A 26,754-nucleotide genomic window follows, 5' to 3' on the forward strand; every position below is an offset into this window, starting at 1 on the left:
AGCTCATCACTAAGCTAAGGACCTTGGGACTAAACTCCTCCCTCTGCAAGTGGATCCTGGACTTCCTGACGGGCCGTCCCCAGGTGTTAAGGTTAGGTAACAACACATCTGCCATGCTGATCCTCAACACGGGGGCCCCTCAGGGGTGGGTGCTCAATCCCCTCCTGTACTCCCTGTTCACCCATGACTGCATGGCCAGGCACAACTCCAACACCATCATTAAGTTTGCCGACGACACAACAGTGGTAGGCCTGATCACCGACAACGATGAGACAGCCTATAGGGAGGAGGTCAGAGACCTGGCTGTGTGGTGCCAGGATAACAACCTCTCCCTCAATGTGATGAAGACAAAGGAGATGATTGTGGACTACAGGGAAAAAAAAGAGGACTGAGCACTCCCCCATTATCATCAACGGTGCTGTAGTGGAGCTGGTTGAGAGCTTCAAGTTCCTTAGTGTCCACATCACCAACAAACTATCACGGTCCAAACACACCAAGACAGTCATGAAGAGGGCACGACAAAGCCTATTCCCCCTCAGGAGACTGAAAAGATTTGGCATTGGTCCTCAGATCCTCAAAAAGTTATACAGCTGCACCACTGAGAGCATCCTGACTGGTTGCATCACTGCCTGGTATTGCAACTGCTCTGCCTCCAACCGCGAGGCACTACAGAGGGTAGTGTGTACGGCCCAGTACATCACTGGGGCCAAGCTTCCTTCCATCCAGGACCTCTATACCAGGCGGTGTCAGAGGAAGGCCCTAAAAATTGTCAAAGACTCCAGCCACCCTAGTCATAGATTGTTCTCTCTGCTACCGCACGGAAAGCGGTACCGGAGCGCCAAGTCTAGGTCCAAAAGGCTTCTTAACAGCTTCTACCCCCAATCCATAAGACTCCTGAACAGCTAATGAAATGGCTATCGGACTATTTGCATTGTACGCCCCCCCCACCCCCCCTTTACGCTGCTGCTACTCTCTGTTTATTATCTATGCATAGTCACTTTAACTCTACCTACATGTACATATTACCTTAATTACCTTGACTAACCTGTGCCCCCGCACATTGACTCTGTACCGGTACCCCTGTATCCAGGCTCTGTCGTAGCCGGCCGCGACCGGGAGACCCATGGGGCGGCGCACAATTGGCCCAGCGTCGTCCAGGGTATGGGAGGGAATGGCCGGCAGGGATGTAGCTCAGTTGGTAGAGCATGGCGTTTGCAACGCAAGGGTTGTGGGTTCAATTCCCACGGGGGGCCAGTATAAAAAAAAATATTTAAAAAATAATAATAATAATGTATGTAAGTCGCTCTGGATAAGAGCGTCTGCTAAATGACAAAAACTAATATATATATATATATAGCCTCCCTACTGTTATTTTATTTTACTGCTGCTCTTAAATTATTTGTTAATTATATTTTTTGTTATTTTATTTTTTACTTTTCCATTTTTTACTCAACACTTATTTTTCTTAAAACTGCATTGTAAGGAAGCATTTCACTGTATTTCACCTGTTGTATTCGGCGCATATGACAAATACAATTTGATTTGATTTGATTTTGAATGTTGTATTCGGCGCATATGACAAATACAATTTGATTTGATTTGATTTTGAATTAAGTGTCTGGTGGAAAGCAGACTGAACCAGGTTTTCCCCTAGGATTTTGCCTGTGCTTAGCTCCCTTCTGAAAAACTCCCCACTCCTTAACGATGACAAGCATACCCATAACATGATGCAGCCACCACTATGCTTGAAAATATGGAGACTGGTACTCAGTAATGTGTTGTATTGGATTTGCCCCAAACATAACACTTTGTGTTCAGGACAAAAAGTTAATTGCTTTGCTACATGTTTTGCAGTATTACTTTAGTTCCTTGTTGCAAACAGGATGTATGTTTTGGAATATTTTATTCTCTACAGGCTTCCTTCTTTTCACTCTGTCAATTAGGTTAGTATTGTGAAATAGCTACAATGTTGTTGATCCATCTTCAGTTTTCTCCTATTTTAAAGTCACCATTGATCTCATGGTGAAATCCCTGAGCAGTTTCCTTCCTCTCCGGCAACTGAGTTAGGAAGGGCGCCTGTATCTTTGTAGTGACTAGGTGTATTGATACACCATCAAAAGTGTAATTAATAACTTCACCATGCTCAAAAGGATAGTCAATGTCTGCTTTTTACATTTTTACCCATCTACTAATAGTTGCCCTTCTTTGCGAGGCATTGGAATACCTCCCTCATCTTTGTGGTTGAGTCTGTGTTTGAAATTCACAGCTCGACTGAGGGACCTTACAGATAATTGTGTGTGTGGGGTACAGAGATGAGGTAGTCATTCAAAAAAGCATGTTAAACACTATTATTGCACACAGAGTGAGTCCATGCAAATTATTATGTGACTTGTTAAGCAACTCTGTACTCCTGAACTTATTTAGGCTTGCCATAACAAAGGGGTCGAATACTTATTGACTGAAGACATTTCAGCTTTTCATTTGTAATTAATTTGTAACAAAACACGATTCCACTTTTACGTTATGGTGTGTTGTGTGTAGGCCAGTGACAAATAATATACATATAATCAATTTTAAATTCAGGCTGTAACACATCAAAATGTGGAAAAAGGTAATGGGGTGTTAATACTTTCTGAATGCACTGTAGGTATCTTTTATATTAGCAGGAGAGTCCATTTAGCGAACTCAAAAAATAAATAAAATAAAGTACTTAATAAAACATAACAAACATAGCATAATATAATATAATACAACATAACTAATATAAACACGTTACAGTTACACAAATAGATTCACATGACATTAACAAAGCTTGGCAGCTGTTCTATATTCTAACGGATTCCATCCATTCCTGCTGTTTGTTGCTATGTCTGTATCAGTCTACTAATCCTATAATATACCAGAATCATCGTTAGAGGAGACGGCTGGCCCACTTTCCAGTACTGGGTTTACCCTGAAGCTTTATGAAAGACAGAGAGGCAGCCATTGAAGCAGAGAGAGCGAGAACGCGGGGCCAGGTCTCTGCCTTTATTTACATGTTATACATGTGTTACTCTAGCTAGGTTTCCATCCAGTTGGCGACAGATTTTCATGCAAATATTCTAAAATCAGCATAAAAACAATATGCTAATTTTTAATGGAAATATGATTATTATTATGGAATGGCAACCAATCATCTATTATCATGTCACCAGAATAAGACCCTGGATATTTATTGGAAAGGAGCATTAAGCTCATCACCGTGCACTTTCACCACCCTGTGAAGTTCATCATAACTTATTTCATCTGTAGCCTAATAAACTGTATGCTTTCCTGACGAGTCGTAGTGGGAGGACCACACACCATATCATCACGTGACTCCCAAGTTTACTTTGATATGATGGTGATTGTATAAATATTTGCGCATAAAAGCGTTTCACCGGCATTTCTCGCATTATTAATTTTTACCGACACAAAAAAAATCCCACCTTGTCTAGCGTATTTTGTTTTGTCGACATTTGGAAAGTTTAAGAAACATTTTCTGTTTCCATCAGGCCTGTCATGACATTTCGTTTCTGACATTAAAAAGGTTGGATGGAAACCTGGTTTATGAGAGAGAGAGAGAGAGAGAGAGAGAGAGAGAGAGAGAGAGAGAGAGAGAGAGAGAGAGAGAGAGAGAGAGAGAGAGAGAGAGAGAGAGAGAGAGAGAGAGAGAGAGAGAGTGAGAGAGATAGAGAGAGAGAGAGAGAGAGAGAGAGAGAGAGAGTGACGCAGGCTGGGTCTCTGCCTTATAAACACAATAAATGTGTTACTATGAGAGAGAAAGAGAGAAAGAGAGAGAGAGAGAGAGAGCAGAGAGAGACTGGAGAGAGAGTAGAGAGAGAGAGAGAGAGATACATAAATACATGTGTTATTATGTGTTCAGTGTTATTAGCATATTCAGTTGCTGTACTATACGGTGGTGAGAAGCACAGGGCCACAGACCTAGTGTTCCTTTAACTTAATCAAAATTACTATTCCTGAGAGGGTATCACATTTTAGTGTTCATTTGAGTTCTCAAATTTTAGTGTTCGTAAATTATTTGTTCTGAGTGCAGATTATTTTATGTTTTACTTTGAAAATTGACAGATGAAGGAGGGCAGTGTCGGGCTCCAGGGCTGAATCCCAAACCTTGCTTTAGTTTCTATTGTCTATAAAAGCAGGGCTAACTCAACAAGGGGTCACTGTACGCTCTAACATCCACTAAGTATGCCAAATTGAACTGAATAAATGCCTCACAGAAAGACATGTTGCTGCTCACTTCATGGCATGGGACACAGAATAATCCATACTGGGATTCTTAGTACTGCAGGTTGTATCGTGTGTTGTATTGCAGTCTTGCAGCAGATGTTTTGATGCCCCTGAAATATTTTATTTTAAGGCCTTTCACCATTTTACATCACACATGTAGGAGAGCAGAGAGAAATAGACAGGGAGATAGGGGGGGAGAGAGAGAGAGAATGTGACAACCTGTTTGTGACTGTGACAGTAAAGTGTTGTTTTGTCCTATGGGGTACTGTATGACAGGTTAGCAGAGTGCCAGTGTCACACTCACATGCCCTACCACACAGAGCTATCAAACCTTTACACTTACTGTGAAGATAGGGTCAATAGTTTTTTTTTCTGTTTGGGCAACTAAAGTGCAGAATTTAAATATAGTGTGCAACTCTTCCTTTGGTTGGTACACTTAGAAAAAAAGGTGCTATCTAGAACCTAAAAGGGTTCTTCGGCTGTCACCATAGAAGAACCCTTTGAATAACCCTTTTTGGTTCCATGTAGAACCCTCTGTGGAAAGGGTTCTACCTGGAACCAAAAATGGTTCTCCTATGGCTACAGCGGAAGAACCCTTTTGGAACTTTTTTTTCTAAGAGTGTACATGTGTTTGTCTGCTTACTGAGAACTCTTCCTTCCTCTCTCTCTCTCTCTCTCTCTCTTCCTTCCTCTCTCTCTCTCTCTCTCTCTCTCTCTCTCTCTCTTCTCTCTCTCTCTCTCTTCCTTCCTCTCTCTCTCTCTCTTCCTTCCTCTCTCTCTCTCTTCCTTCCTCTCTCGCTCTCTCTCTCTCTCTCTCTCTCTCTCTCTCTCTCTCTCTCTCTCTCTCTCTCTCTCTCTCTCTCTCTCTCTCTTCCTCTTCCCTCTCTCTCTCTCTCTCTTCCTTCTATCTCTCTCTTCCTTCCTTCCTCTCTCTCTCTCTCTCTCTCTCTCTCTCTCTCTCTCTCTCTCTCTCTCTCTCTCTCTCTCTCTCTCTCTCTCTCTCTCTCTCTCTCTCTCTCTCTCTCTCTCTCTCTCTCTCTCTCTCTCTCTCTCTCTCTCTCTCTCTCTACTCTCTCTCTCTCTCTCTCTCTCTCTCTCTCTCTCTCTCTCTCTCTCCCTGTCTCTCTCTCTCTCTCTCTCTCTCTCTCTACCTCTCTCTCTCTCTCTCTCTCTCTCTTTCTTTTCTTTCCCACAGTGATCTGTACATTCAGAGGGACGGTGACCCACGGTCTGGCTCTGGAGATAGGAGAGACTGTCCAGATACTGGAGAAATGTCTAGGTGAGTTACACTCTAACAATACACAATAACATCTGTACATATCTACTTCCTGCTAGGTAGGTTTACAGTACCTTAGTTTCTCTCTACAGTCACAGAATGAGAGAAGCAGAGGTCTCTATTACCTGTGTGTGTGTGTGTGTGTGTGTGTGTGTGTGTGTGTGTGTGTGTGTGTGTGTGTGTGTGTGTGTGTGTGTGTGTGAGAGAGTAGTTCAGTGCACCCATCGATTTTTTCGAGTAAAAAAAAAAAGTGTCTATCACTGAGATTGAACAGGTGACCCTCAGAACCGGAGCTCGCGGCTTCCGCCCTTCCGCCATCCCTGTCCCCAACACCCAGGCCTTCTTGATGGTAATAGCGCTCACCATTGCCCCCTAGTGGCCGGTTTTGAAGGTATCTCCCGACATCCTCGGGACATGGATGGACGTCCAATTTTGAAGTGAATCCTGAGCTACCTGCCTGTGACTTCACAGCCCTGTTGATGTAATGGATCTCTCAGCTATGGAACCGCGTAGAACCGCAGGGCCAAAGAGTGTCATTGAACCTCAAGTCAGAGCAGAATCGGCAGCAGCAACACACAGTCAATTTGGAATTCAAAATACGTCTGTTAATTGCTCCACTTTGCATCACCTTCTGGAATTTCCACCATATTGCTTACACGTCTGCTATTCAATGATTCACAGGAGTGCCTATAGGGTTAGGGGTTAACCTAAAGCTAGGGAGTAGGGGTTAGGGGTTAACCTAAAGCTAGGGAGTAGGGGTTAGGGGTTAACCTAAAGCTAGGGAGTAGGGGTTAGGGGTTAACCTAAAGCTAGGGAGTAGGGTTAGGGGTTAACCTAAAGCTAGGGAGTAGGGGTTAGGGGTTAACCTAAAGCTAGGGAGTAGGGGTTAGGGGTTAACCTAAAGCTAGGGAGTAGGGTTGGGTTAACCTAAAGCTAGGGAGTAGGGGTTAGGGTTAACCTAAAGCTAGGGAGTAGGGGTTAGGGGTTAACCTAAAGCTAGGGAGTAGGGGTTAGGGGGTTAACCTAAAGCTAGGGAGTAGGGGTTAGGGGTTAACCTAAAGCTAGGGAGTAGGGGTTAGGGGTTAACCTAAAGCTAGGGAGTAGGGGTTAGGGGTTAACCTAAAGCTAGGGAGTATGGGTTAGGGGTTAACCTAAAGCTAGGGAGTAGGGGTTAGGGGTTAACCTAAAGCTAGGGAGTAGGGGTTGGGGGTTAACCTAAAGCTAGGGAGTAGGGTTAGGGGTTAACCTAAAGCTAGGGAGTAGGGGTTAGGGGTTAACCTAAAGCTAGGGAGTAGGGGTTAGGGGTTAACCTAAAGCTAGGGAGTAGGGGTTAGGGGTTAACCTAAAGCTAGGGAGTAGGGGTTAGGGGTTAACCTAAAGCTAGGGAGTAGGGTTAGGGGTTAACCTAAAGCTAGGGAGTAGGGGTTAGGGGTTAACCTAAAGCTAGGGAGTATGGGTTAGGGGTTAACCTAAAGCTAGGGAGTAGGGGTTAGGGGTTAACCTAAAGCTAGGGAGTAGGGGTTAGGGGTTAACCTAAAGCTAGGGAGTAGGGGTTAGGGGTTAACCTAAAGCTAGGGAGTAGGGGTTAGGGGTTAACCTAAAGCTAGGGAGTAGGGGTTAGGGGTTAACCTAAAGCTAGGGAGTAGGGGTTAGGGGTTAACCTAAAGCTAGGGAGTAGGGGTTAGGAGCTATGGGGACCTAGGAGTCCATTTGGAATTCAAAATACGTCTACGGGGAGTCTGCTTTTAATGTATACTTCTCACCACCAAGTATGCAGAGGTCTCCTCCACAACCCCCCTATATCTTTACAGCTTGATCTAAAGACACAAACACACACACACACACACACACACACACACACACACACACACACACACACACACTAGACTTACTGCTGTAAGAAGAAGAAGAAGCCTCGTTGGCCTTTTCCATGGCTCTGGTCAAACGTAATGCGCTATAGGGATATAGAGTTCAATGGGACAGGATGACCACCACTATTATCATCTGGTTTTCACAGAGCCTGTCTCTGCTGTTGTTGGTCACTAATAACAGAGAGGAAGAGGCGATGCGAGAGTGTCCACGAAAATAAGTCCACGAAGTGAGGAATTTTTGTGTGGAGGTCAATAAGAGAGTCTCGGATTTGGTCAACCAAAGAATGCGTTGCTAATTTGCTACGTGAGGCTTATTTGATCAAATAGAAGTTTCGTAATGGTTGTTAAGGATGCGCTGATTTAAGTGGATGCACATGGCATTTTGGCAACTTTGATGAAAAGTACATTGGTGTTGTGCCTGTTGTTCACACGCAGAAATGTTCCATATGCACAAAAAGCTTCTTTCACTCAAATTTTGTGCACAAATTTGTTTACATCCCTGTTAGTGAGCATTTCTCCTTTGCCAAGATAATCCATTCATATCAAGAAGCTGATTAAACAGCATGATCAATACACAGGTGCACCTTGTGCTGGGGACAATAAAAGGCCACTCTAAAATGTGCAGTTTTGTCACACAACACAATGCCACAGATGTCTCCAGTTTCTTTATTTATTTGTGGGAATACTTGGGAACAGATTTCCTAAATTAAAAAAATTCTAAAAATTCTAAAAAAAAAATTCTTTTCTAGCTGAATTCTTGGGCCCAGTTTTTCAAAAGTTATCTGATCGGATTTCGGCAATCTGATAGGATTAAATGTTATAATTGGGGTTTTCAAAAATAAAAAATAAAATGTATTCTGATCCTCCGGATAGGGATAAGGATTTGGTAATCCAATCTGACCATTAATCAGGATTGTATTTGTTTTTTTTGCGTTTTTGAAATCTCAAAGGGACTGATTAGGATAGTTTTGATGCCAAACACCAGGATTATCTTAATCCCACTAGAAGGGTGGATTCAGGGTGGATTTAGACAGGTGAAATGCACAACTACCAAGAAATGGCAATGGAACTAAGGTGAGGAGGTTTAAGAAACGTTTTTACATCTGAAAACCAAGGGTTGATTATGTTAAATTGACTGCAGTATAGGTGTGTGGTCAGTTGTTATATGGAGAAGTGTCAAATAAATGCATCTACTTACTTATAAGTGATACACAGGCTCTATTATTTTTTTAAAAGGAACCTTTATTCACGTAGTTCTCTCATCTCTGTTTCCCTATGACAGTGTAGAAGTAACACCACAACCTGTCCAGTAGATGGCAAGGCCTGTTCAAAGTATGGAAAATCCTGATTCTGTCATCTTGCGAGAATGAGCCTATCCGATTATGAAAAATATTTTTAAAAAACGTCTCAAAAACAGCCAGAAAAATCTCTCCGGTTTTGGCCCGCAGGGTCGCTGACCCCTGTCCTAAGGCATTTAAACTGGAACCACATTTTTAGTAACAGGTGCAAAAAAATGTAACTAACTGATTTTGATTAGTTAAGAAAAATGTATGTTATTTATCTTTGAGTAGCATATGATGAATCAATCAATCAATATACACAAACAGATATTGAAACGAACAATAAATAAAAAAATCTACCTGCTATAGAGCATGCTGGGAAATATGATAATGATGGGCGTGGTTTTGGTCCAAAGGGATGTGTATGAGTTTCAGGCCGCTGTATAAAAGGTCAAACTAGGCCCTCAGAATAAGGCCTTATGAAATCCGCATGGTATTGTGTTAAAGATATATTATCATTATTTTATTGTCATTTAGCAGACGCTCTTATCCAGAGCGACTTACAGTTAGTGAATACATATTTTTTTATACTGGCCCCCCGTGGGAATCGAACCCACAACCCTGGCATTGCAAACGCCATGCTCTATCAACTGAGCTACATCCCTGCCGGCCATTCCCTCCCCTACCCTGGACGACGCTGGGCCAATTGTGCGCCGCCCATGAGTCTCCCGGTCGCGGCCAGCTGCGACAGAGCCTGGATTCGAACCAGGATCTCTAGTGGCACAGTTAGCACTGCGATGCAGTGCCTTAGACCACTGACCACTCAGGAGTATATATATATATTTTTTTTATACGATAACATATTCACTTAGGATCTTGGTTAAAGTCCATAGGACCGAATAATTTATGAATGCAACAACTATGTCTCTGTCACTAGAAAATTTGTGGTAACTCTATAATTTACTCAAAAGGCAAAGCACTCTGGGAAATATTTGAATAAGGCTTTACACTAAAGCAGTGTGTTCATTTAACACTGTTCCGGTGTGTATATGGGTCCACAGACTCCACACTTTCAATGTTGATTTAACACTCTCATTGTTCATATAAAACAAAAATAAAAATAAAAATAAGATTAACAGTGGAGGATTTGCTGTGCAGGCAATATAGTTATTACCATTCAGTATTTGAACCAGGTCTCGTGTGAAACAGGCTTACTATCCGATTGACATGTAATGGAGGATCATTCCTACATGATGCTTACAATAGGAATGAACCCTTGGACTGATTGACCCTAGTGCTGCCTGAACATGGAGAAGCGGCGTTCCCTCACTTATTTCACAGAGGTGGTAAAACCTTCTGGAAAATTAATTTGGATCAATTCTAAATAAATTCTATTTAATGACCACAAAAATTCCATGAAAAACGCTAGAATGACAAACCAAAATTCACTGTGCGTTTGTCTTGATGTTAGTAAAACTCCACGGACCCCCGCTTGCGCAGTGGAACCCAGAGCGATATTTGACCACCACTTGGTTACGGTTGAAACCGTTCTGCGGAGGACACCCAAACCAGATAGGCCACCGCGAAGCCCAAGGAGCCTGACCCTCTATGGATGTTGCTGTAGCCCTGCTTGGCATATTATTTATATTTTATTTATTTATTATATTTGGGTATTGTTTGAGACGCAGGGCCCTTTCTAGCTTGGTATGTCAGGTTGGGCAATTCGAAATGTGAATTGGGCCAAGTTGGGGTTTAAAAATGCATTTAGGTTATAGCTTATTGAGATGAATACAACACAATTTCCTGCAATTCTAAGTAGTAATGATTTATGTTCACTACTTGGTCAATTGATTTGATAGTGTGTTTTATCTATGCGAATAAATTATCTGAATTGATAGTTCACCTCTGTCAAGGCGTCAGTGTAATGCGGTAGGCGAAGTCAGGCGCAGGACACAGAGCTAATCAGAAGGCGTACTTTACTCAAAGGTAAAAGAAAGAACAACAACCTCCACGCATGGGAGGGAACAAACCCGCACACTAATGACAGCCGAAACATGAACAAACACACACAACACACAGTGTGAGACAGAGGGTTAAATAGGGAAGACATAACTACATAATGGGAAACAGGTGTGACCAATAAAGACAGAACAAGTCGAACATAGATACATGGATCGGTAGCAGCTAGTACTCCGGTGACGACGAACGCCGAAGCCTGCCCGAGCAAGGAGGAGGGGCAGCCTCGGCTGAATCCGTGACAACCTCTCTGTTTTATTTTATTCTGTAATAGGGTATATTGTAGCCATGTATTCAAACTAATCAAATCAAAGTGTATTTATGATACATTATGTAAGCTACAGGAGGGTTAGCTGAAGCTGAATAGTCCCCAAAAAAATGTAATGTGCCAAAACTCAACAGAGCCACTAGGCAGGATATAATGTGATATTTCCATTATTTTATTATAAATTTGCAAACATTTCTAAAAACCTGTTTTTGCTTTGTCATTATGGGTTATTGTGTGTAGATTGATGATGGAAAAAAACAATTTAATCAATTTTCGAATAAGGCTGTAACGTAACAAACTGTGGAAAAAGTGAAGCGGTCTGAATACTTTCCGAATGCACTGTATGCTTTGATTAAGACAAAATACGAGAAAGGCTAATAATGTGTTAACACTATCTGGTCTTAATTCGCACACTAAACAGTAATTCAAGAAGATCTACAGTGGCTTGCGAAAGTATTCACCCCCCCTTGGCATTTTTCCTATTTTGTTGCCTTACAACCTGGAATTAAAATGGATTTTATGGGAGTTTGTATCATTTGATTTACACAACATGCCTACCACTTTGAAGATGCAAAATATTTTTTCTTGTGAAACAAACAAGAAATAACACAAAAAAAAACTGAAAACTTGAGCGTGCATAACTATTCACCCCCCCAAAGTCAATACTTTGTAGAGCCACCTTTTGCAGCAATTACAGCTGCAAGTCTCTTGGGGTATGTCTCTATAAGCTTGGCACATCTAGCCACTGGGATTTTTGCCCATTCTTCAAGGCAAAACTGCTCCAGCTCCTTCAAGTTGGATGGGTTCCGCTGGTGTACAGCAATCTTTAAGTCATACCACAGATTCTCAATTGGATTGAGGTCTGGGCTTTGACTAGGCCATTCCAAGACATTTAAATGTTTCCCCTTAAACCACTTGAGTGTTGCTTTAGCAGTATGCTTAGGGTCATTGTCCTGCTGGAAGGTGAACCTCCGTCCCAGTCTCAAATCTCTGGAAGACTGAAACAGGTTTCCCTCAAGAATTTCCCTGTATTTAGCGCCATCCATTATTCCTTCCATTCTGACCAGTTTCCCAGTCCCTGCCGATGAAAAACATCCCTACAGCATGATGCTGCCACCACCATGCTTCACTGTCGGGATGGTGTTCTCGGGGTGATGAGAGGTGTTGGGTTTGCGCCAGACATAGCGTTTTCCTTGATGGCCAAAAAGCTAAATTTTAGTCTCATCTGACCAGAGTACCTTCTTCCATATGTTTGGGGGGTCTCCCACATGCCTTTTGGTGAACACCAAACGTGTTTGCTTATTTTTTTCTTTAAGCAATAGCTTTTTTCTGGACACTCTTCTGTAAAGCCCAGCTCTGTGGAGTGTATGGCTTAAAGTGGTCCTATAGACAGATACTCCAATCTCCGCTGTGGAGCTTTGCAACTCCTTCAGGGTTATCTTTGGTCTCTTTGTTGCCTCTCTGATTAATGCCCTCCTTGCCTGGTCCGTTAGTTTTGATGGGCAGCCCTCTCATGGCAGGTTTGTTGTGGTGCCATATTCTTTCCATTTTTTAATAATGGATTTAATGGTGCTCTGTGGGATATTTAAAGTTTCGGATATTTTTTTATAACCCAACCCTGATCTGTACTTCTCCACAACTTTGTCCCTGACCTGTTTGGAGAGCTCCTTGGTCTTCATGGTGCCGCTTGCTTGGTGGTGCCCCTTGCTTAGTGGTGTGCAGACTCTGGGGCCTTTCAGAACAGGTGTATATATACTGAGATCATGTGACAGATCATGTGACACTTAGATTGCACACAAGTGGACTTTATTTAACAAATTATGTGACTTCTGAAGGTATTTAGGGGCAAAGGGGGTGAATACATATGCACGCACCACTTTTCCGTTATTAATTTTTTTGAATTTTTTGAAACAAGTTATTTTTTTTCATTTCACTTCACCAATTTGGACTATTTTGTGTGTGTCCATTACATGAAATCCAAATAAAAATCCATTTAAATTACAGGTTGTAATGCAACAAAATAGGAAAAACGCCAAGGGGGATGAATACTTTTACAAGGCACTGTAAATGCATATTCCCATGAAACTGATTGAGATTAATGATGATGCAGTTTGGACGTGTCACAGGTAAAACTTGAAGAAATATAATTCACGATTGACAGTGATGATGATGGCCTATTTGGAAATGAGGTAGCCTTTTTTGGTATGGGCATAGGCAGACGTTGCAATTGGAGGATGCACTATATGCATATTCTATAAAGATAGAATATTCAATTGGCTTCATCTGTCGGTACAAACTTTGATTGAGGAAATGATGACGTCATAAAAACCAAAAAGCGCGCTCCCTCACCTAAAATATGTACGCCTACATCCATTAGACCAGGAACAGGAACAGGAACAGGAACAGGTACAGGAACAGGAACAGGTACAGGAACAGGAACAGGAACAGGTACAGGAACAGGTACAGGAACAGGTACAGGAACAGGAATAGGTACAGGAACAGGTACAGGAACAGGTACAGGAACAGGAACAGGTACAGGAACAGGTACAGGAACAGGTACAGGAACAGGAACAGGTACAGGAACAGGAACAGGAACAGGAACAGGTACAGGAACAGGAACAGGTACAGGAACAGGTACAGGAACAGGAACAGGTACAGGAACAGGTACAGGAACAGGAACAGGAACAGGTACAGGAACAGGTACAGGAACAGGTACAGGAACAGGAACAGGAACAGGTACATGAACAGGTACAGGAACAGGTACAGGTACAGGAACAGGAACAGGTACAGGAACAGGAACAGGTACAGGAACAGGTACAGGAACAGGAACAGGAACAGGTACAGGAACAGGAACAGGAACAGGTACAGGAACAGGGTGAGTTGATACAAAACATCCACCAGCTGCTCCCATCAAGCTGAGACTGGGTGTCCAAAACGTCTCAGATTCTACCAAGCGGTTTGATGCTGATTGGAGTTGCATAGCCGTTAGGGATTTTATCAGAGGACTTCTCTCTTTGTACTGGGAGCATCAGTCGTACCTAACCTGCTCACTGACACACTAAAACTGAACATTAAGATGATTCTGATATTGTTTAATGGGGTGTTTTCAGAGGGTCGTCTAAGGTTGAGATCAGTGGTGTTTCAGTGGTGTTTTCAGGTTTCTCCTAAACATTGATTTTGTTATTTTTTTCCTCTTTTCAGGATGGTACCGAGGATTCTCCATCAGGAAACCCACAATCAAGGTAAATGACCTGCTCCAATGCTCTCATTCCAGAGGGACCGTTTATCTGGTCCAGTTCAGAACAAGGTAAATGACCTGCTCCAATGCTCTCATTCCAGAGGGACAGTTTATCTGGTCCAGTTCAGAACAAGGTAAATTACCTGCTCCAATGCTCTCATTCCAGAGGGACCGTTTATCTGGTCCAGTTCAGAACAAGGTAAATTACCTGCTCCAATGCTCTCATTCCAGAGGGACCGTTTATCTGGTCCAGTTCAGAACAAGGTAAATTACCTGCTCCAATGCTCTCATTCCAGAGGGACCGTTTATCTGGTCCAGTTCAGAACAAGGTAAATTACCTGCTCCAATGTCTCATTCCAGAGGGACCGTTTATCTGGTCCAGTTCAGAACAAGGTAAATGACCTGCTCCAATGCTCTCATTCCAGAGGGACCGTTTATCTGGTCCAGTTCAGAACAAGGTAAATTACCTGCTCCAATGCTCTCATTCCAGAGGGACAGTTTATCTGGTCCAGTTCAGAACAAGGTAAATTACCTGCTCCAATGCTCTCATTCCAGAGGGACAGTTTATCTGGTCCAGTTCAGAACAAGGTAAATTACCTGCTCCAATGCTCTCATTCCAGAGGGACAGTTTATCTGGTCCAGTTCAGAACAAGGTAAATTACCTGCTCCAATGCTCTCATTCCAGAGGGACCGTTTATCTGGTCCAGTTCAGAACAAGGTAAATGACCTGCTCCAATGCTCTCATTCCAGAGGGACCGTTTATCTGGTCCAGTTCAGAACAAGGTAAATGACCTGCTCCAATGCTCTCATTCCAGAGGGACCGTTTATCTGGTCCAGTTCAGAACAAGGTAAATTACCTGCTCCAATGCTCTCATTCCAGAGGGACCGTTTATCTGGTCCAGTTCAGAACAAGGTAAATTACCTGCTCCAATGCTCTCATTCCAGAGGGACCGTTTATCTGGTCCAGTTCAGAACAAGGTAAATTACCTGCTCCAATGCTCTCATTCCAGAGGGACCGTTTATCTGGTCCAGTTCAGAACAAGGTAAATTACCTGCTCCAATGCTCTCATTCCAGAGGGACCGTTTATCTGGTCCAGTTCAGAACAAGGTAAATTACCTGCTCCAATGCTCTCATTCCAGAGGGACCGTTTATCTGGTCCAGTTCAGAACAAGGTAAATTACCTGCTCCAATGCTCTCATTCCAGAGGGACCGTTTATCTGGTCCAGTTCAGAACAAGGTAAATTACCTGCTCCAATGCTCTCATTCCAGAGGGACCGTTTATCTGGTCCAGTTCAGAACAAGGTAAATTACCTGCTCCAATGCTCTCATTCCAGAGGGACCGTTTATCTGGTCCAGTTCAGAACAAGGTAAATTACCTGCTCCAATGCTCTCATTCCAGAGGGACCGTTTATCTGGTCCAGTTCAGAACAAGGTAAATTACCTGCTCCAATGCTCTCATTCCAGAGGGACAGTTTATCTGGTCCAGTTCAGAACAAGGTAAATGACCTGCTCCAATGCTCTCATTCCAGAGGGACAGTTTATCTGGTCCAGTTCAGAACAAGGTAAATTACCTGCTCCAATGCTCTCATTCCAGAGGGACAGTTTATCTGGTCCAGTTCAGAACAAGGTAAATTACCTGCTCCAATGCTCTCATTCCAGAGGGACCGTTTATCTGGTCCAGTTCAGAACAAGGTAAATTACCTGCTCCAATGCTCTCATTCCAGAGGGACCGTTTATCTGGTCCAGTTCAGAACAAGGTAAATGACCTGCTCCAATGCTCTCATTCCAGAGGGACCGTTTATCTGGTCCAGTTCAGAACAAGGTAAATTACCTGCTCCAATGCTCTCATTCCAGAGGGACAGTTTATCTGGTCCAGTTCAGAACAAGGAAATGACCTGCTCCAATGCTCTCATTCCAGAGGGACCGTTTATCTGGTCCAGTTCAGAACAAGGTAAATGACCTGCTCCAATGCTCTCATTCCAGAGGGACCGTTTATCTGGTCCAGTTCAGAACAAGGTAAATTACCTGCTCCAATGCTCTCATTCCAGAGGGACCGTTTATCTGGTCCAGTTCAGAACAAGGTAAATTACCTGCTCCAATGCTCTCATTCCAGAGGGACAGTTTATCTGGTCCAGTTCAGAACAAGGTAAATTACCTGCTCCAATGCTCTCATTCCAGAGGGACCGTTTATCTGGTCCAGTTCAGAACAAGGTAAATTACCTGCTCCAATGCTCTCATTCCAGAGGGACAGTTTATCTGGTCCAGTTCAGAACAAGGTAAATTACCTGCTCCAATGCTCTCATTCCAGAGGGACCGTTTATCTGGTCCAGTTCAGAACAAGGTAAATGACCTGCTCCAATGCTCTCATTCCAGAGGGACCGTTTATCTGGTCCAGTTCAGAACAAGGTAAATGACCTGCTCCAATGCTCTCATTCCAGAGGGACCGTTTATCTGGTCCAGTTCAGAAACAAGGTAAATGACCTGCTCCAATGCTCTCATTCCAGAGGGACCGTTTATCTGGTCCAGTTCAGAACAAGGTAAATGACCTGCTCCAATGCTCTCATTCCAGAGGGACAGTTTATCTGGTCCAGTTCAGAACAAGGTAAATTACCTGCTCCAATGCTCTCATTCCAGAGGGACCGTTTATCTGGTCCAGTTCAGAACAAGGTAAATTACCTGCTCCAATGCTCTCATTCCAGAGGGACAGTTTATCTGGTCCAGTTCAGAACAAGGTAAATTACCTGCTCCAATGCTCTCATTCCAGAGGGACCGTTTATCTGGTCCAGTTCAGAACAAGGTAAATTACCTGCTCCAATGCTCTCATTCCAGAGGGACCGTTTATCTGGTCCAGTTCAGAACAAGGTAAATTACCTGCTCCAATGCTCTCATTCCAGAGGGACCGTTTATCTGGTCGTTCAGAACAAGGTAAATGACCTGCTCCAATGCTCTCATTCCAGAGGGACCGTTTATCTGGTCCAGTTCAGAACAAGGTAAATTACCTGCTCCAATGCTCTCATTCCAGAGGGACCCGTTTATCTGGTCCAGTTCCAGAACAAGGTAAATTACCTGCTCCAATGCTCTCATTCCAGAGGGACCGTTTATCTGGTCCAGTTCAGAACAAGGTAAATTACCTGCTCCAATGCTCTCATTCCAGAGGGACCGTTTATCTGGTCCAGTTCAGAACAAGGTAAATGACCTGCTCCAATGCTCTCATTCCAGAGGGACAGTTTATCTGGTCCAGTTCAGAACAAGGTAAATACCTGCTCCAATGCTCTCATTCCAGAGGGACCGTTTATCTGGTCCAGTTCAGAACAAGGTAAATGACCTGCTCCAATGCTCTCATTCCAGAGGGACAGTTTATCTGGTCCAGTTCAGAACAAGGTAAATTACCTGCTCCAATGCTCTCATTCCAGAGGGACCGTTTATCTGGTCCAGTTCAGAACAAGGTAAATTACCTGCTCAATGCTCTCATTCCAGAGGGACCGTTTATCTGGTCCAGTTCAGAACAAGGTAAATTACCTGCTCCAATGCTCTCATTCCAGAGGGACAGTTTATCTGGTCCAGTTCAGAACAAGGTAAATTACCTGCTCCAATGCTCTCATTCCAGAGGGACAGTTTATCTGGTCCAGTTCAGAACAAGGTAAATTACCTGCTCCAATGCTCTCATTCCAGAGGGACAGTTTATCTGGTCCAGTTCAGAACAAGGTAAATTACCTGCTCCAATGCTCTCATTCCAGAGGGACCGTTTATCTGGTCCAGTTCAGAACAAGGTAAATTACCTGCTCCAATGCTCTCATTCCAGAGGGACAGTTTATCTGGTCCAGTTCAGAACAAGGTAAATTACCTGCTCCAATGCTCTCATTCCAGAGGGACAGTTTATCTGGTCCAGTTCAGAACAAGGTAAATTACCTGCTCCAATGCTCTCATTCCAGAGGGACAGTTTATCTGGTCCAGTTCAGAACAAGGTTAATTGTTCTCACACCTTAATGCAAAAAAAACCTCAATATTTGAAAAAGGTACTCCAGCACGCTGGTATTCTTGTGCGTTACACAAAAAGCTATTGTTTTGGCTTCCAGAGTGACCGTTTTTCTGCTCCAGTTGAAAAGAAGGTTAATGTTTTATACAACTTCTTTATATACAGCAGGGTCCGGAATGATTGACACCGTTGATAAAGATTACCAAATCTACTAATACTAATAACAATTGCTCATAGAAAGAGATGTTGTTTAACAAGTAATAAAAAAAACGTCTAAAAAAAAGATAGGGGTCAAAATTATTGGATCCCCTGTTTTCCAATACTCTCCCCCTTGGGAGGATAATGATGTTAGCCTTTTTTCTCAAATGTTTTATGAGTTTGGAAAACACATTGGAGGGATCCTAGACCATACAGAATCTTTCCATATCCTTGATATCCTTCATCTGTGCCTATGGACTGCCCCCTCTTCAATTCAAACCACAGGTTTTCAATGGGGTTCAAGTCCAGAGACTGAGATGGCCATTGTAGATTTTGGTGTGTGCTTGAGGGTTATTGTCTTGCGGGAAGATCCACTTGTGACCAAGTGTCGGCCTCCTGGCAGAGGCAACCAGGGTTTTGGCTAAAATGTCCTGGTACTGGGTAAAGTTCATGGAAGCAAAATATCCCCATAACATCAAAGATCCACCACCATATTTTACAATAGGGATGAGGTATTTTTGTCTACTATCTACTATCTACTTTGAAAAACGAGTAAAGTGATTGTTAGAGCGCTCTGCAGCATACTTATGCAGGCTAGCCTAGCTAAATAGGATGACTAAAGACAGTACAGTATGGGGAGAAAAGAGATAACGTTAGATGTTTGGCTGGCTGGCTGGCTGACTGGCTGGCTGGCTGGCTGGCTGACTGACTGGGTGGCTGACTGACTGGCTGACTGGCTGGCTGGCTGGCTGGCTGGCTGACTGACTGACTGGCTGACTGGCTGGCTGGCTGGCTGGCTGACTGACTGGCTGGCTGACTGGGTGGCTGGCTGGCTGACTGGGTGGCTGGCTGCTACTGCCTGAGCAGAGATGAGATGATGACTTTAAGGAATGAAAAATTATAAAGTCATCAAATAAAACTAAGTAATATACACAACTAAAAATATTTTATTATTTCAAAGTAATTTCCCATTTTATTATGACAGAGACAATGGAATGTTTTTCAATGTTTGGCAATGGAATGTTCACTATTTTTGGCTTTGGAATTTCTATAAAAACTCTCGGATAATTTTTTAATCTCATTATTTCATAATGCATTTAATGTTCGCAAAAATGAAGCTGAGCCATTTGTCGTGCTCCGCTGCGCAGTACGGTCATATCTGACTGAGATCATAGCGTGGTGTCAGAGGTTCTTCAACCTCGTCAAATACAAGGCAGGAAAGATTATTTGACAGAAAATAATAATGTTCCTTGAGTTTTGTCGGGAGTTTAGAGTGATGATAAGTAGCTAACAGCTAACTGCTCTCTCGTGTCTTTTCATTGAGCAGAGCAGCCCAGGCGGAGCCGTTGCTATGGAAACTCAGACTCAGAACACCACGAACAGAGTGCAGGGAGGACCTGAACGTCTCGGGCATGGGTAGGGCAGGACCTGAACGTGGGTGGGTAGGAAAGGAACCTGAACGTGGGTGGGTAGGTAGGACCTGAACGTCACGGGCATGGGTAGGGAAGGACCTGAACGTGGGTAGGTAGGACCTGAACGTCACGGGCATGGGTAGGGTAGGACCTGAACGTGGGTAGGTAGGACCTGAACGTCTCGGGCATGGGTAGGGGAAGGACCTGAACGCGTGGGTAGGTAGGACCTGAAACGTCACGGGCATGGGTAGGGTAGGACCTGAACGTGGGTAGGTAGGACCTGAACGTCTCGGGCATGGGTAGGGAAGGACCTGAACGTGGGTGGTGGACCTGAACGGGGTAGGTAGGACCTGAGCGTCTCGGGCATGGGTAGGGTAGGACCTGAACGTGGTGGCAGTAGGACCTGAACGTCACGGGGGGTAGGGAAGGACCTACACACGCACGCACGCACGTACCGCACAGACACACACACACACACGCACGCACACACACACACACACACACACACACACACACACAGACACGCACGCACACACACACACACACACACAGACACGCACACACACACACACACACACACACACACACACACACACAGACACGCACTGCACGCACGTGCACAGACACACACACACACACACACACACACACACACACACACACACACACTTGCACACACAGTCGCGGTCTAGTCTAGACAACAGAGATAAATCACCATCATTTAACCCCCATTCCGGTACTTCCTTTGTTAGCTTACTGTTTGACCTCTTTAAAAGCCTGTACTGTATGAACAATACATTCTAACTGTACAAAAAAACCTTTCATAAGAACTTCCTCTGCATCTCATGTCTAATACATATATACTGTACCTACACTGAGTGGACAAAACATTCGGAACACCTGCTCTTTCCATGACATAGACTGATCAGGTGAATCCAGGTGAAAGCTATGATCCCTATTGATGTCACCTGTAAAAGTCACTTCAATCAGTGTAGATGAAGGGAGGAGACAGGTTAAAGAAGGATTTTTAAGCCTTGAGACAATTGAGACATGGATTGTGCATGTGTTCCATTCAGAGGGTGAATGGGCAAGACAAAATATTTAAGTGCCTTTGAACAGGGGTATGATAGTAAGTGCCAGGCGCACCGGTTTGTGTCCAGAACTGTAACGCTGCTGGGTTTTGACACTCAACAGTTTCCTGTGTGTATCAAGAATTGTCCACCACTCAAAGGAAATCCAGCCAACTTCACACAACTGTGGGAAGCATTGGAGTCAACATGGGCCAGCATCCCTGTGGAATGCTTTCAACACCTTTTAGAGTCCATGCCCCGAGCAACTGAGGCTGTTCTGAGGGCAAGGGGATGGGAGGGAGGGAGAGGAGAGGAGAGGAGAGGGAGAGGGAGATTGAGACGAGACGAGACGAGGCAGGCGAGAGGAGAGGAGAGGAGAGGAGGAAAGAGGATGGAGGAGAGGAGAGGGGATGAGGAGAGGGGAATGGAGGAGAGGAGGGGAATGGAGGAGAGGAGAGGAATGGAGGAGAGGAGAGGGAGAGGAATGGAGGGAGAGGAGAGAGGATGGAGGAGAGGAAAGGAGAGGAGAGGGGAGAGGAGAGGAGAGAGGAGAGGGAGAGGAGAGGAGAGGAGAGGAGAGGAGAGGAGGAGAGGGAGAGAGAGGAGGAGAGGCATAACTCTCTCTGCCATGTCCCCATTAGTTAACTCACCCTGGAGCTTTTTTACTGAGCTGTGAGTTTACACTCCAATCGCCAGGACCTTGAATTATCCCAGCCTATCTGTCAGTCCTCCTATTAGGAGCACAGGGAGGCGTTTTCACTAAAGATGTTGTAAATGAGGACATGTCAGGAAGATCTTGATTGACCTCGTAGATGTGTGGTGTGTGTGTCTGTGTCTGTCTGTGTGTATAAACAGATAATCTGTGTGCGAACCATCTCTCTCTGACTCAAACATCTCTGAGGCATCTCTGCCATTCTGACACAGTAGATAGTTAACACAGTAGATAGTTAACACTGTAGATAGTTAACACAGTAGATAGTTAACACTGTAGATAGTTAACACTGTAGATAGTTAACACTGTAGATAGTTAACACTGTAGATAGTTAACACAGTAGATAGTTAACACTGTAAATCGCACATTTCTGGTAAATGCTGGTAATCCAGTGATGTTACAAAAGGTACACAACATGAGCCAGAAGCTATATTAGGTTATATATGTGTGCCCATGTTATGTCACAAAAGGGATTGAAAATTGACAAAACTATATGTATGAGTAACTATCTAGAACCTAAAAGGGTTATTCAGCTGTCCCTATAAGATAACCCTTTGAAGAACCGTTTTGGTTCCAGGTAGAACCCTTTTGGTTCCAGGTAGAACCTTTTTGGGATCCTTTTTTTACATTTACATTTACATTTTAGTCATTTAGCAGACGCTCTTATCCAGAGCGACTTACAGGAGCAATTAGGGTTAAGTGCTTTGCTCAAGGGCACATTTACGTCATTTAGTGACGCTCTTATCCAGAGCGACTACAAATTGGTGCATTCACCCTATAGCCAGTGGGATAACCACTTTACAATTATACTTTTTGGTGGGGGGGTGAAGGATTACTTTATCCTATCCCAGGTGTTCCTTAAAGAGGTGGGGTTTCAAATGTCTCCGGAAGGTGGTGAGTGACTCCGCCTGTCCTGGCGTCGTGAGGAGCTTGTTCCACCATTGGGGTGCCAGAGCAGCGAACAGTTTTGACTGGGCTGAGCGGGAACTATGCTTGCAGAGGAAGGGAGCCAGCAGGCCAGAGGTGGATGAACGCAATGCCCTCGTTTGGGTGTAGGGACTGATCAGAGCCTGAAGGTACGGAGGTGCCGTTCCCCTCACTGCTCCATAGGCAAGCACCATGGTCTTGTAACGGATGCGAGCTTCAACTGGAAGCCAGTGGAGTGTGCGGGAAGAGGGGGTGACGTGAGAGAACTTGGGAAGGTTGAACACCAGACGGGCTACGGCATTCTGGATGAGTTGTGAGGGTTTAATGGCACAGGCAGGAGCCCAGCCAACAGCAGAGTTGCAGTAATCCAGACGGGAGATGACAAGTGCCTGGATTAGGACCTGTGCCGCTTCCTTGTAAGGCAGGGTCGTACTCTCGAATGTTGTAGAGCATGAACCTGCAGGATCGGGTCACCGCCTTGATGTTAGCGGAGAACGACAGGGTGTTGTCCAGGGTCACGCCAAGGCTCTTCGCACTCTGGGAGGAGGACACAACGGAGTTGTCAACCGTGATGGCGAGATCATGGGAACGGGCAGTCCTTCCCGGGAGGAAGAGCAGCTCCGTCTTGCCAGGGGGTTCAGCTTGAGGTGGTGATCCGTCATCCATACTGATATGTCGGCCAGACATGCAGAGATGCGATTCGCCACCTGGTTATCAGAAGGGGAAAGGAGAAGATTAGTTGTGTATCGTCAGCGTAGCAATGATAGGAGAGGCCATGAGGATATGACAGAGCCAAGTGACTTGGTGTAGCGAGAATAGGAGAGGGCCTGAGAACTGAGCCTGGGGACACCAGTGGTGAGAGCACGTGGTGCGGGAGGCAGCTTCTCGCCCACGCCACTTGGTAGGAGCGACCGGTCAGGTAGGACGCAATCAGAGTGAGCCGCGCCGGAGATGCCCAGCTCGGAGAGGGTGGAGAGGAGGATCTGATGGTTCACTGTATCAAAGGCAGCAGACAGGTCTAGAAGGACAAGGCAGAGGGAGAGAGAGTTAGCTTTAGCAGTGCGGAGAGCCTCCGTGACACAGAGAAGCGCAGTCTCAGTTGAATGACCAATCCTGAAACCTGACTGGTTTGGATCAAGAAGGTCATTCTGAGAGAGATAGCAAGAGAGTTGGCTAAGAGGCAGCACGCTCAATAGTTTTGGAAAGAAAGAAAGAAGGGATACTGGTCTGTGGTTGTTGACATCAGTGGGATCGAGTGTTGGTTTTGAGAAGGGGTGCAACTCTCGCTCTCTTGAAGACGGAAGGGACATGGCCAGCGGTCAAGGATGAGTTGATCAGCGAGGTGAGGTAGGGGGGAGAAGGTCACCGGAGATGGTCTGGAAGAGAGAGGATGGGGTCACGGGCAGGGTTGTTGGGCGGCCTGGTCACTAGTCGCAAGATTTTATCTGGAGAGAGAGGGAGGAGTCAAAGCATAGGGTAGGGCAGTGTGAGCAGGACCAGCAGTGTCATTAGACTTAACAAACGAGGATCGGATGTCGTCAACCTTTTTTCAAAGTGGTTGCAAAGTCATCCACAGAGAGGGGGAGGGGGGGGGGAGGATTCAGCAGTGAGGAGAATGTGGCAAAAGAGCTTCCTAGGGTTGAGGCAGATGCTTGGAATTTAGAGTGGTAGAAAGTGGCCTTAGCGGCAGAAACAGATGAAGAAAATGTAGAGAGGAGGAGTGAAAAGATGCCAGGTCGGCAGGGGAGTTTTAGTGTGTGGCCTATAGCAGCAGAAACAGATGAAGAAAATGTAGAGAGGAGGGGAGTGAAAAAGATCAGAGTGCAGGCAGGGAGTAAGGGTGTAGCCTATAGAACAGCAGAACAGAGCAGAACAGAGCAGAACAGAGCAGAACAGAACAGAGCAGGCAGAACAGAGCAGAGCAGAACAGAACAGAGCAGAGCAGAACAGTACACCAATCCACTAGTGTTGTGGCCTGTGCTCAGTTAGTAGAAACATGGGGTTGGTAGAGCATGGCGGTTGGTTGGTGGTAGAGCATGGCGGTTGGTAGAATGGCGGTTGGTAGAGCATGGCGGTTGGTAGAGATGGCGGTTGGTAGAGCATGGCGAGTTGGTAAGAGCATGGCGGTTGGTAGAGCATGGCGGTTGGTAGAGCATGACGGTTGCAACGGATTGTGAAGTTCTATTCCTGTTCGATGTTGCTTGGGATAAAAGCAGCCTGCATTTTTGCTCATGAAGCTAACCGTTGCTAAGCGCTAACAGTGGAGGTATTTCTGCATGAAGCTAACACCTCTAGGTGCTAGGTGCTAGAAGCGCTAGGCAGTAGCTGGCTAAGTGGCTTCATAGTAATTCCAGCAGCTCTGTCGCTGGGCATCAATGACATGGCAGCCACAATTCTGTGTGGGCCCTGTTCTGACTGAGCATACACACACACACAAACACACACACCATGCCGGCGCAGTCACCTTCCACAGCAGATTAGCAGGGCCGAGTCACAACACGCACTGGCTTGGTCCTAGTACAAGGTGGAACCATGGTCATTTCCAGAATGGCTCTTTGATGTGCTGCCACATGGTGACTTAAAGGGATACTTTGGGATGTTGTCCTTTATCTACTTCCACAGAGTCGATGAACTGGTGGATTCCATTTTTATGTCTCCGTGTCAGTGTGAAGGACGTTAGAGGTAGTTTCAGGAAGCCAATGCTAACTAGCGTTAGCACAATGCCTGGAAGTCTATGGGTATCTGCTAGCATGCTCAAAATCCCAAAGTATCCCTTTAATGGTTCCCACACGGGCACAGGGGTGTGTGTGTCTGGCAGAGCAGTGTACCAGCTGGCACACTGGAACAGACAGCTTGAAATCACAGCAGTATGCCACAGAACAGACCAGAACAGACCAGAACAGACCAGACCAGACCAGACCAGAACAGACCAGAACAGACCAGACCAGACCAGACCAGAACAGACCAGAACAGACCAGAACAGACCAGACCAGACCAGACCAGAACAGACCAGAACAGACCAGAACAGACCAGACCAGACCAGACCAGACCAGAACAGAACAGACCATAACAGACCAGAACATAACAGAACAGAACAGACCAGAACAGACCAGAACAGACCAGACCAGACCAGACCAGACCAGACCAGAACAGAACAGAACAGACCAGAACAGAACAGACCAGAACAGACCATAACAGACCAGAACATAACAGAACAGACCAGAACAGACCAGACCAGACCAGACCAGACCAGACCAGACCAGAACAGAACAGACCAGAACAGACCAGAACAGACCAGACCAGACCAGACCAGACCAGAACAGAACAGACCATAACAGACCAGAACAGACCATAACAGACCAGAACATAACAGAACAGACCAGAACAGACCAGACCCAGAACAGACCATTTCAACTTTTACAGAATGAGAGGTTTTGGTTTTCCAGACTTTGTACTGTTGGGGCTTCCTGATGTGTGATTGCAACAGAAGACAGAATAGAGGTTAGTACTATCTACAGACACAAACAAGCTTTTTTTCTTCACACTCACATTTTTACTTCTTAGCCCTCTCTTTTTGTAGGTTGTTTGAGAGATATCAGACGGTTATTTTGTCAGAGAGGCAGTGTCTAACGTTCTCCCTCTGGGCTAAACCGTCTTCTCCAGCGTTTCATTAATGGGTTTTTATAATGCCATGTTGTATTACACACTCTATCCCTCCTACCTACAGTGCTGGTGGCAGAGCCGGTCAGTTAATCAGTCAGCCAGACAGTCAGTTAATCAGCCAGTCAGTTAATGTTTTATTTTTTATTTAACCTTTATTTAACTAGGCAAGTCAGTTAAGAATCAGATTTTCTGCCGGAATCACTGGACCCTAGCGCGGATCATCGCAACTAGCTAGCTCGCGAATGGCTGTTGTCGTTGGCTATTACCATTGCCCCCTTAGCAAGCACCAGTTAGCCCTTGAGCTAGCCTCGAGCCAAGCCCATCTCCGGGCTATCTACCTCTCTGTCAACCGGACGGGACCTCCTAGTGTTGACACGGAGCCCCGCCGATCCAACACGACTGGTCTGCCGACGAAATACGTCTGATGTTGTTTCAACAGGCTACCCGTTACGTGGTCGACCACGAAGATCCATCTGCTAGCCCCGGCCCGCTAGCACACGCAAGCCGTGCCTCTTGCTCGCCAGTGCTGTAGCAGCCCCCAAACTACCTCCCGAACTCTCCTATTGCTGTTCAACGG

General features: G+C 45.0%; 1 protein-coding gene across 1 annotated transcript in view; it reads left to right on the forward strand.

Moving 5' to 3' along the window:
- Positions 1-26,754, forward strand: part of LOC121574709 (dedicator of cytokinesis protein 3) — a 345,949-nt gene that overhangs the window by 122,683 nt on the left and 196,512 nt on the right. The window contains exons 2-3 of the mRNA XM_045213536.1: positions 5,465-5,548; positions 14,182-14,222. Coding sequence (XP_045069471.1) covers positions 5,465-5,548; positions 14,182-14,222 — 125 coding nt within the window. The remainder of the gene's footprint in view (positions 1-5,464; positions 5,549-14,181; positions 14,223-26,754) is intronic.

This window comes from Coregonus clupeaformis, unplaced genomic scaffold (assembly GCF_020615455.1).
Source record: "Coregonus clupeaformis isolate EN_2021a unplaced genomic scaffold, ASM2061545v1 scaf0123, whole genome shotgun sequence".
In the NCBI taxonomy this organism is placed as follows: Eukaryota; Metazoa; Chordata; class Actinopteri; order Salmoniformes; family Salmonidae; genus Coregonus; species Coregonus clupeaformis.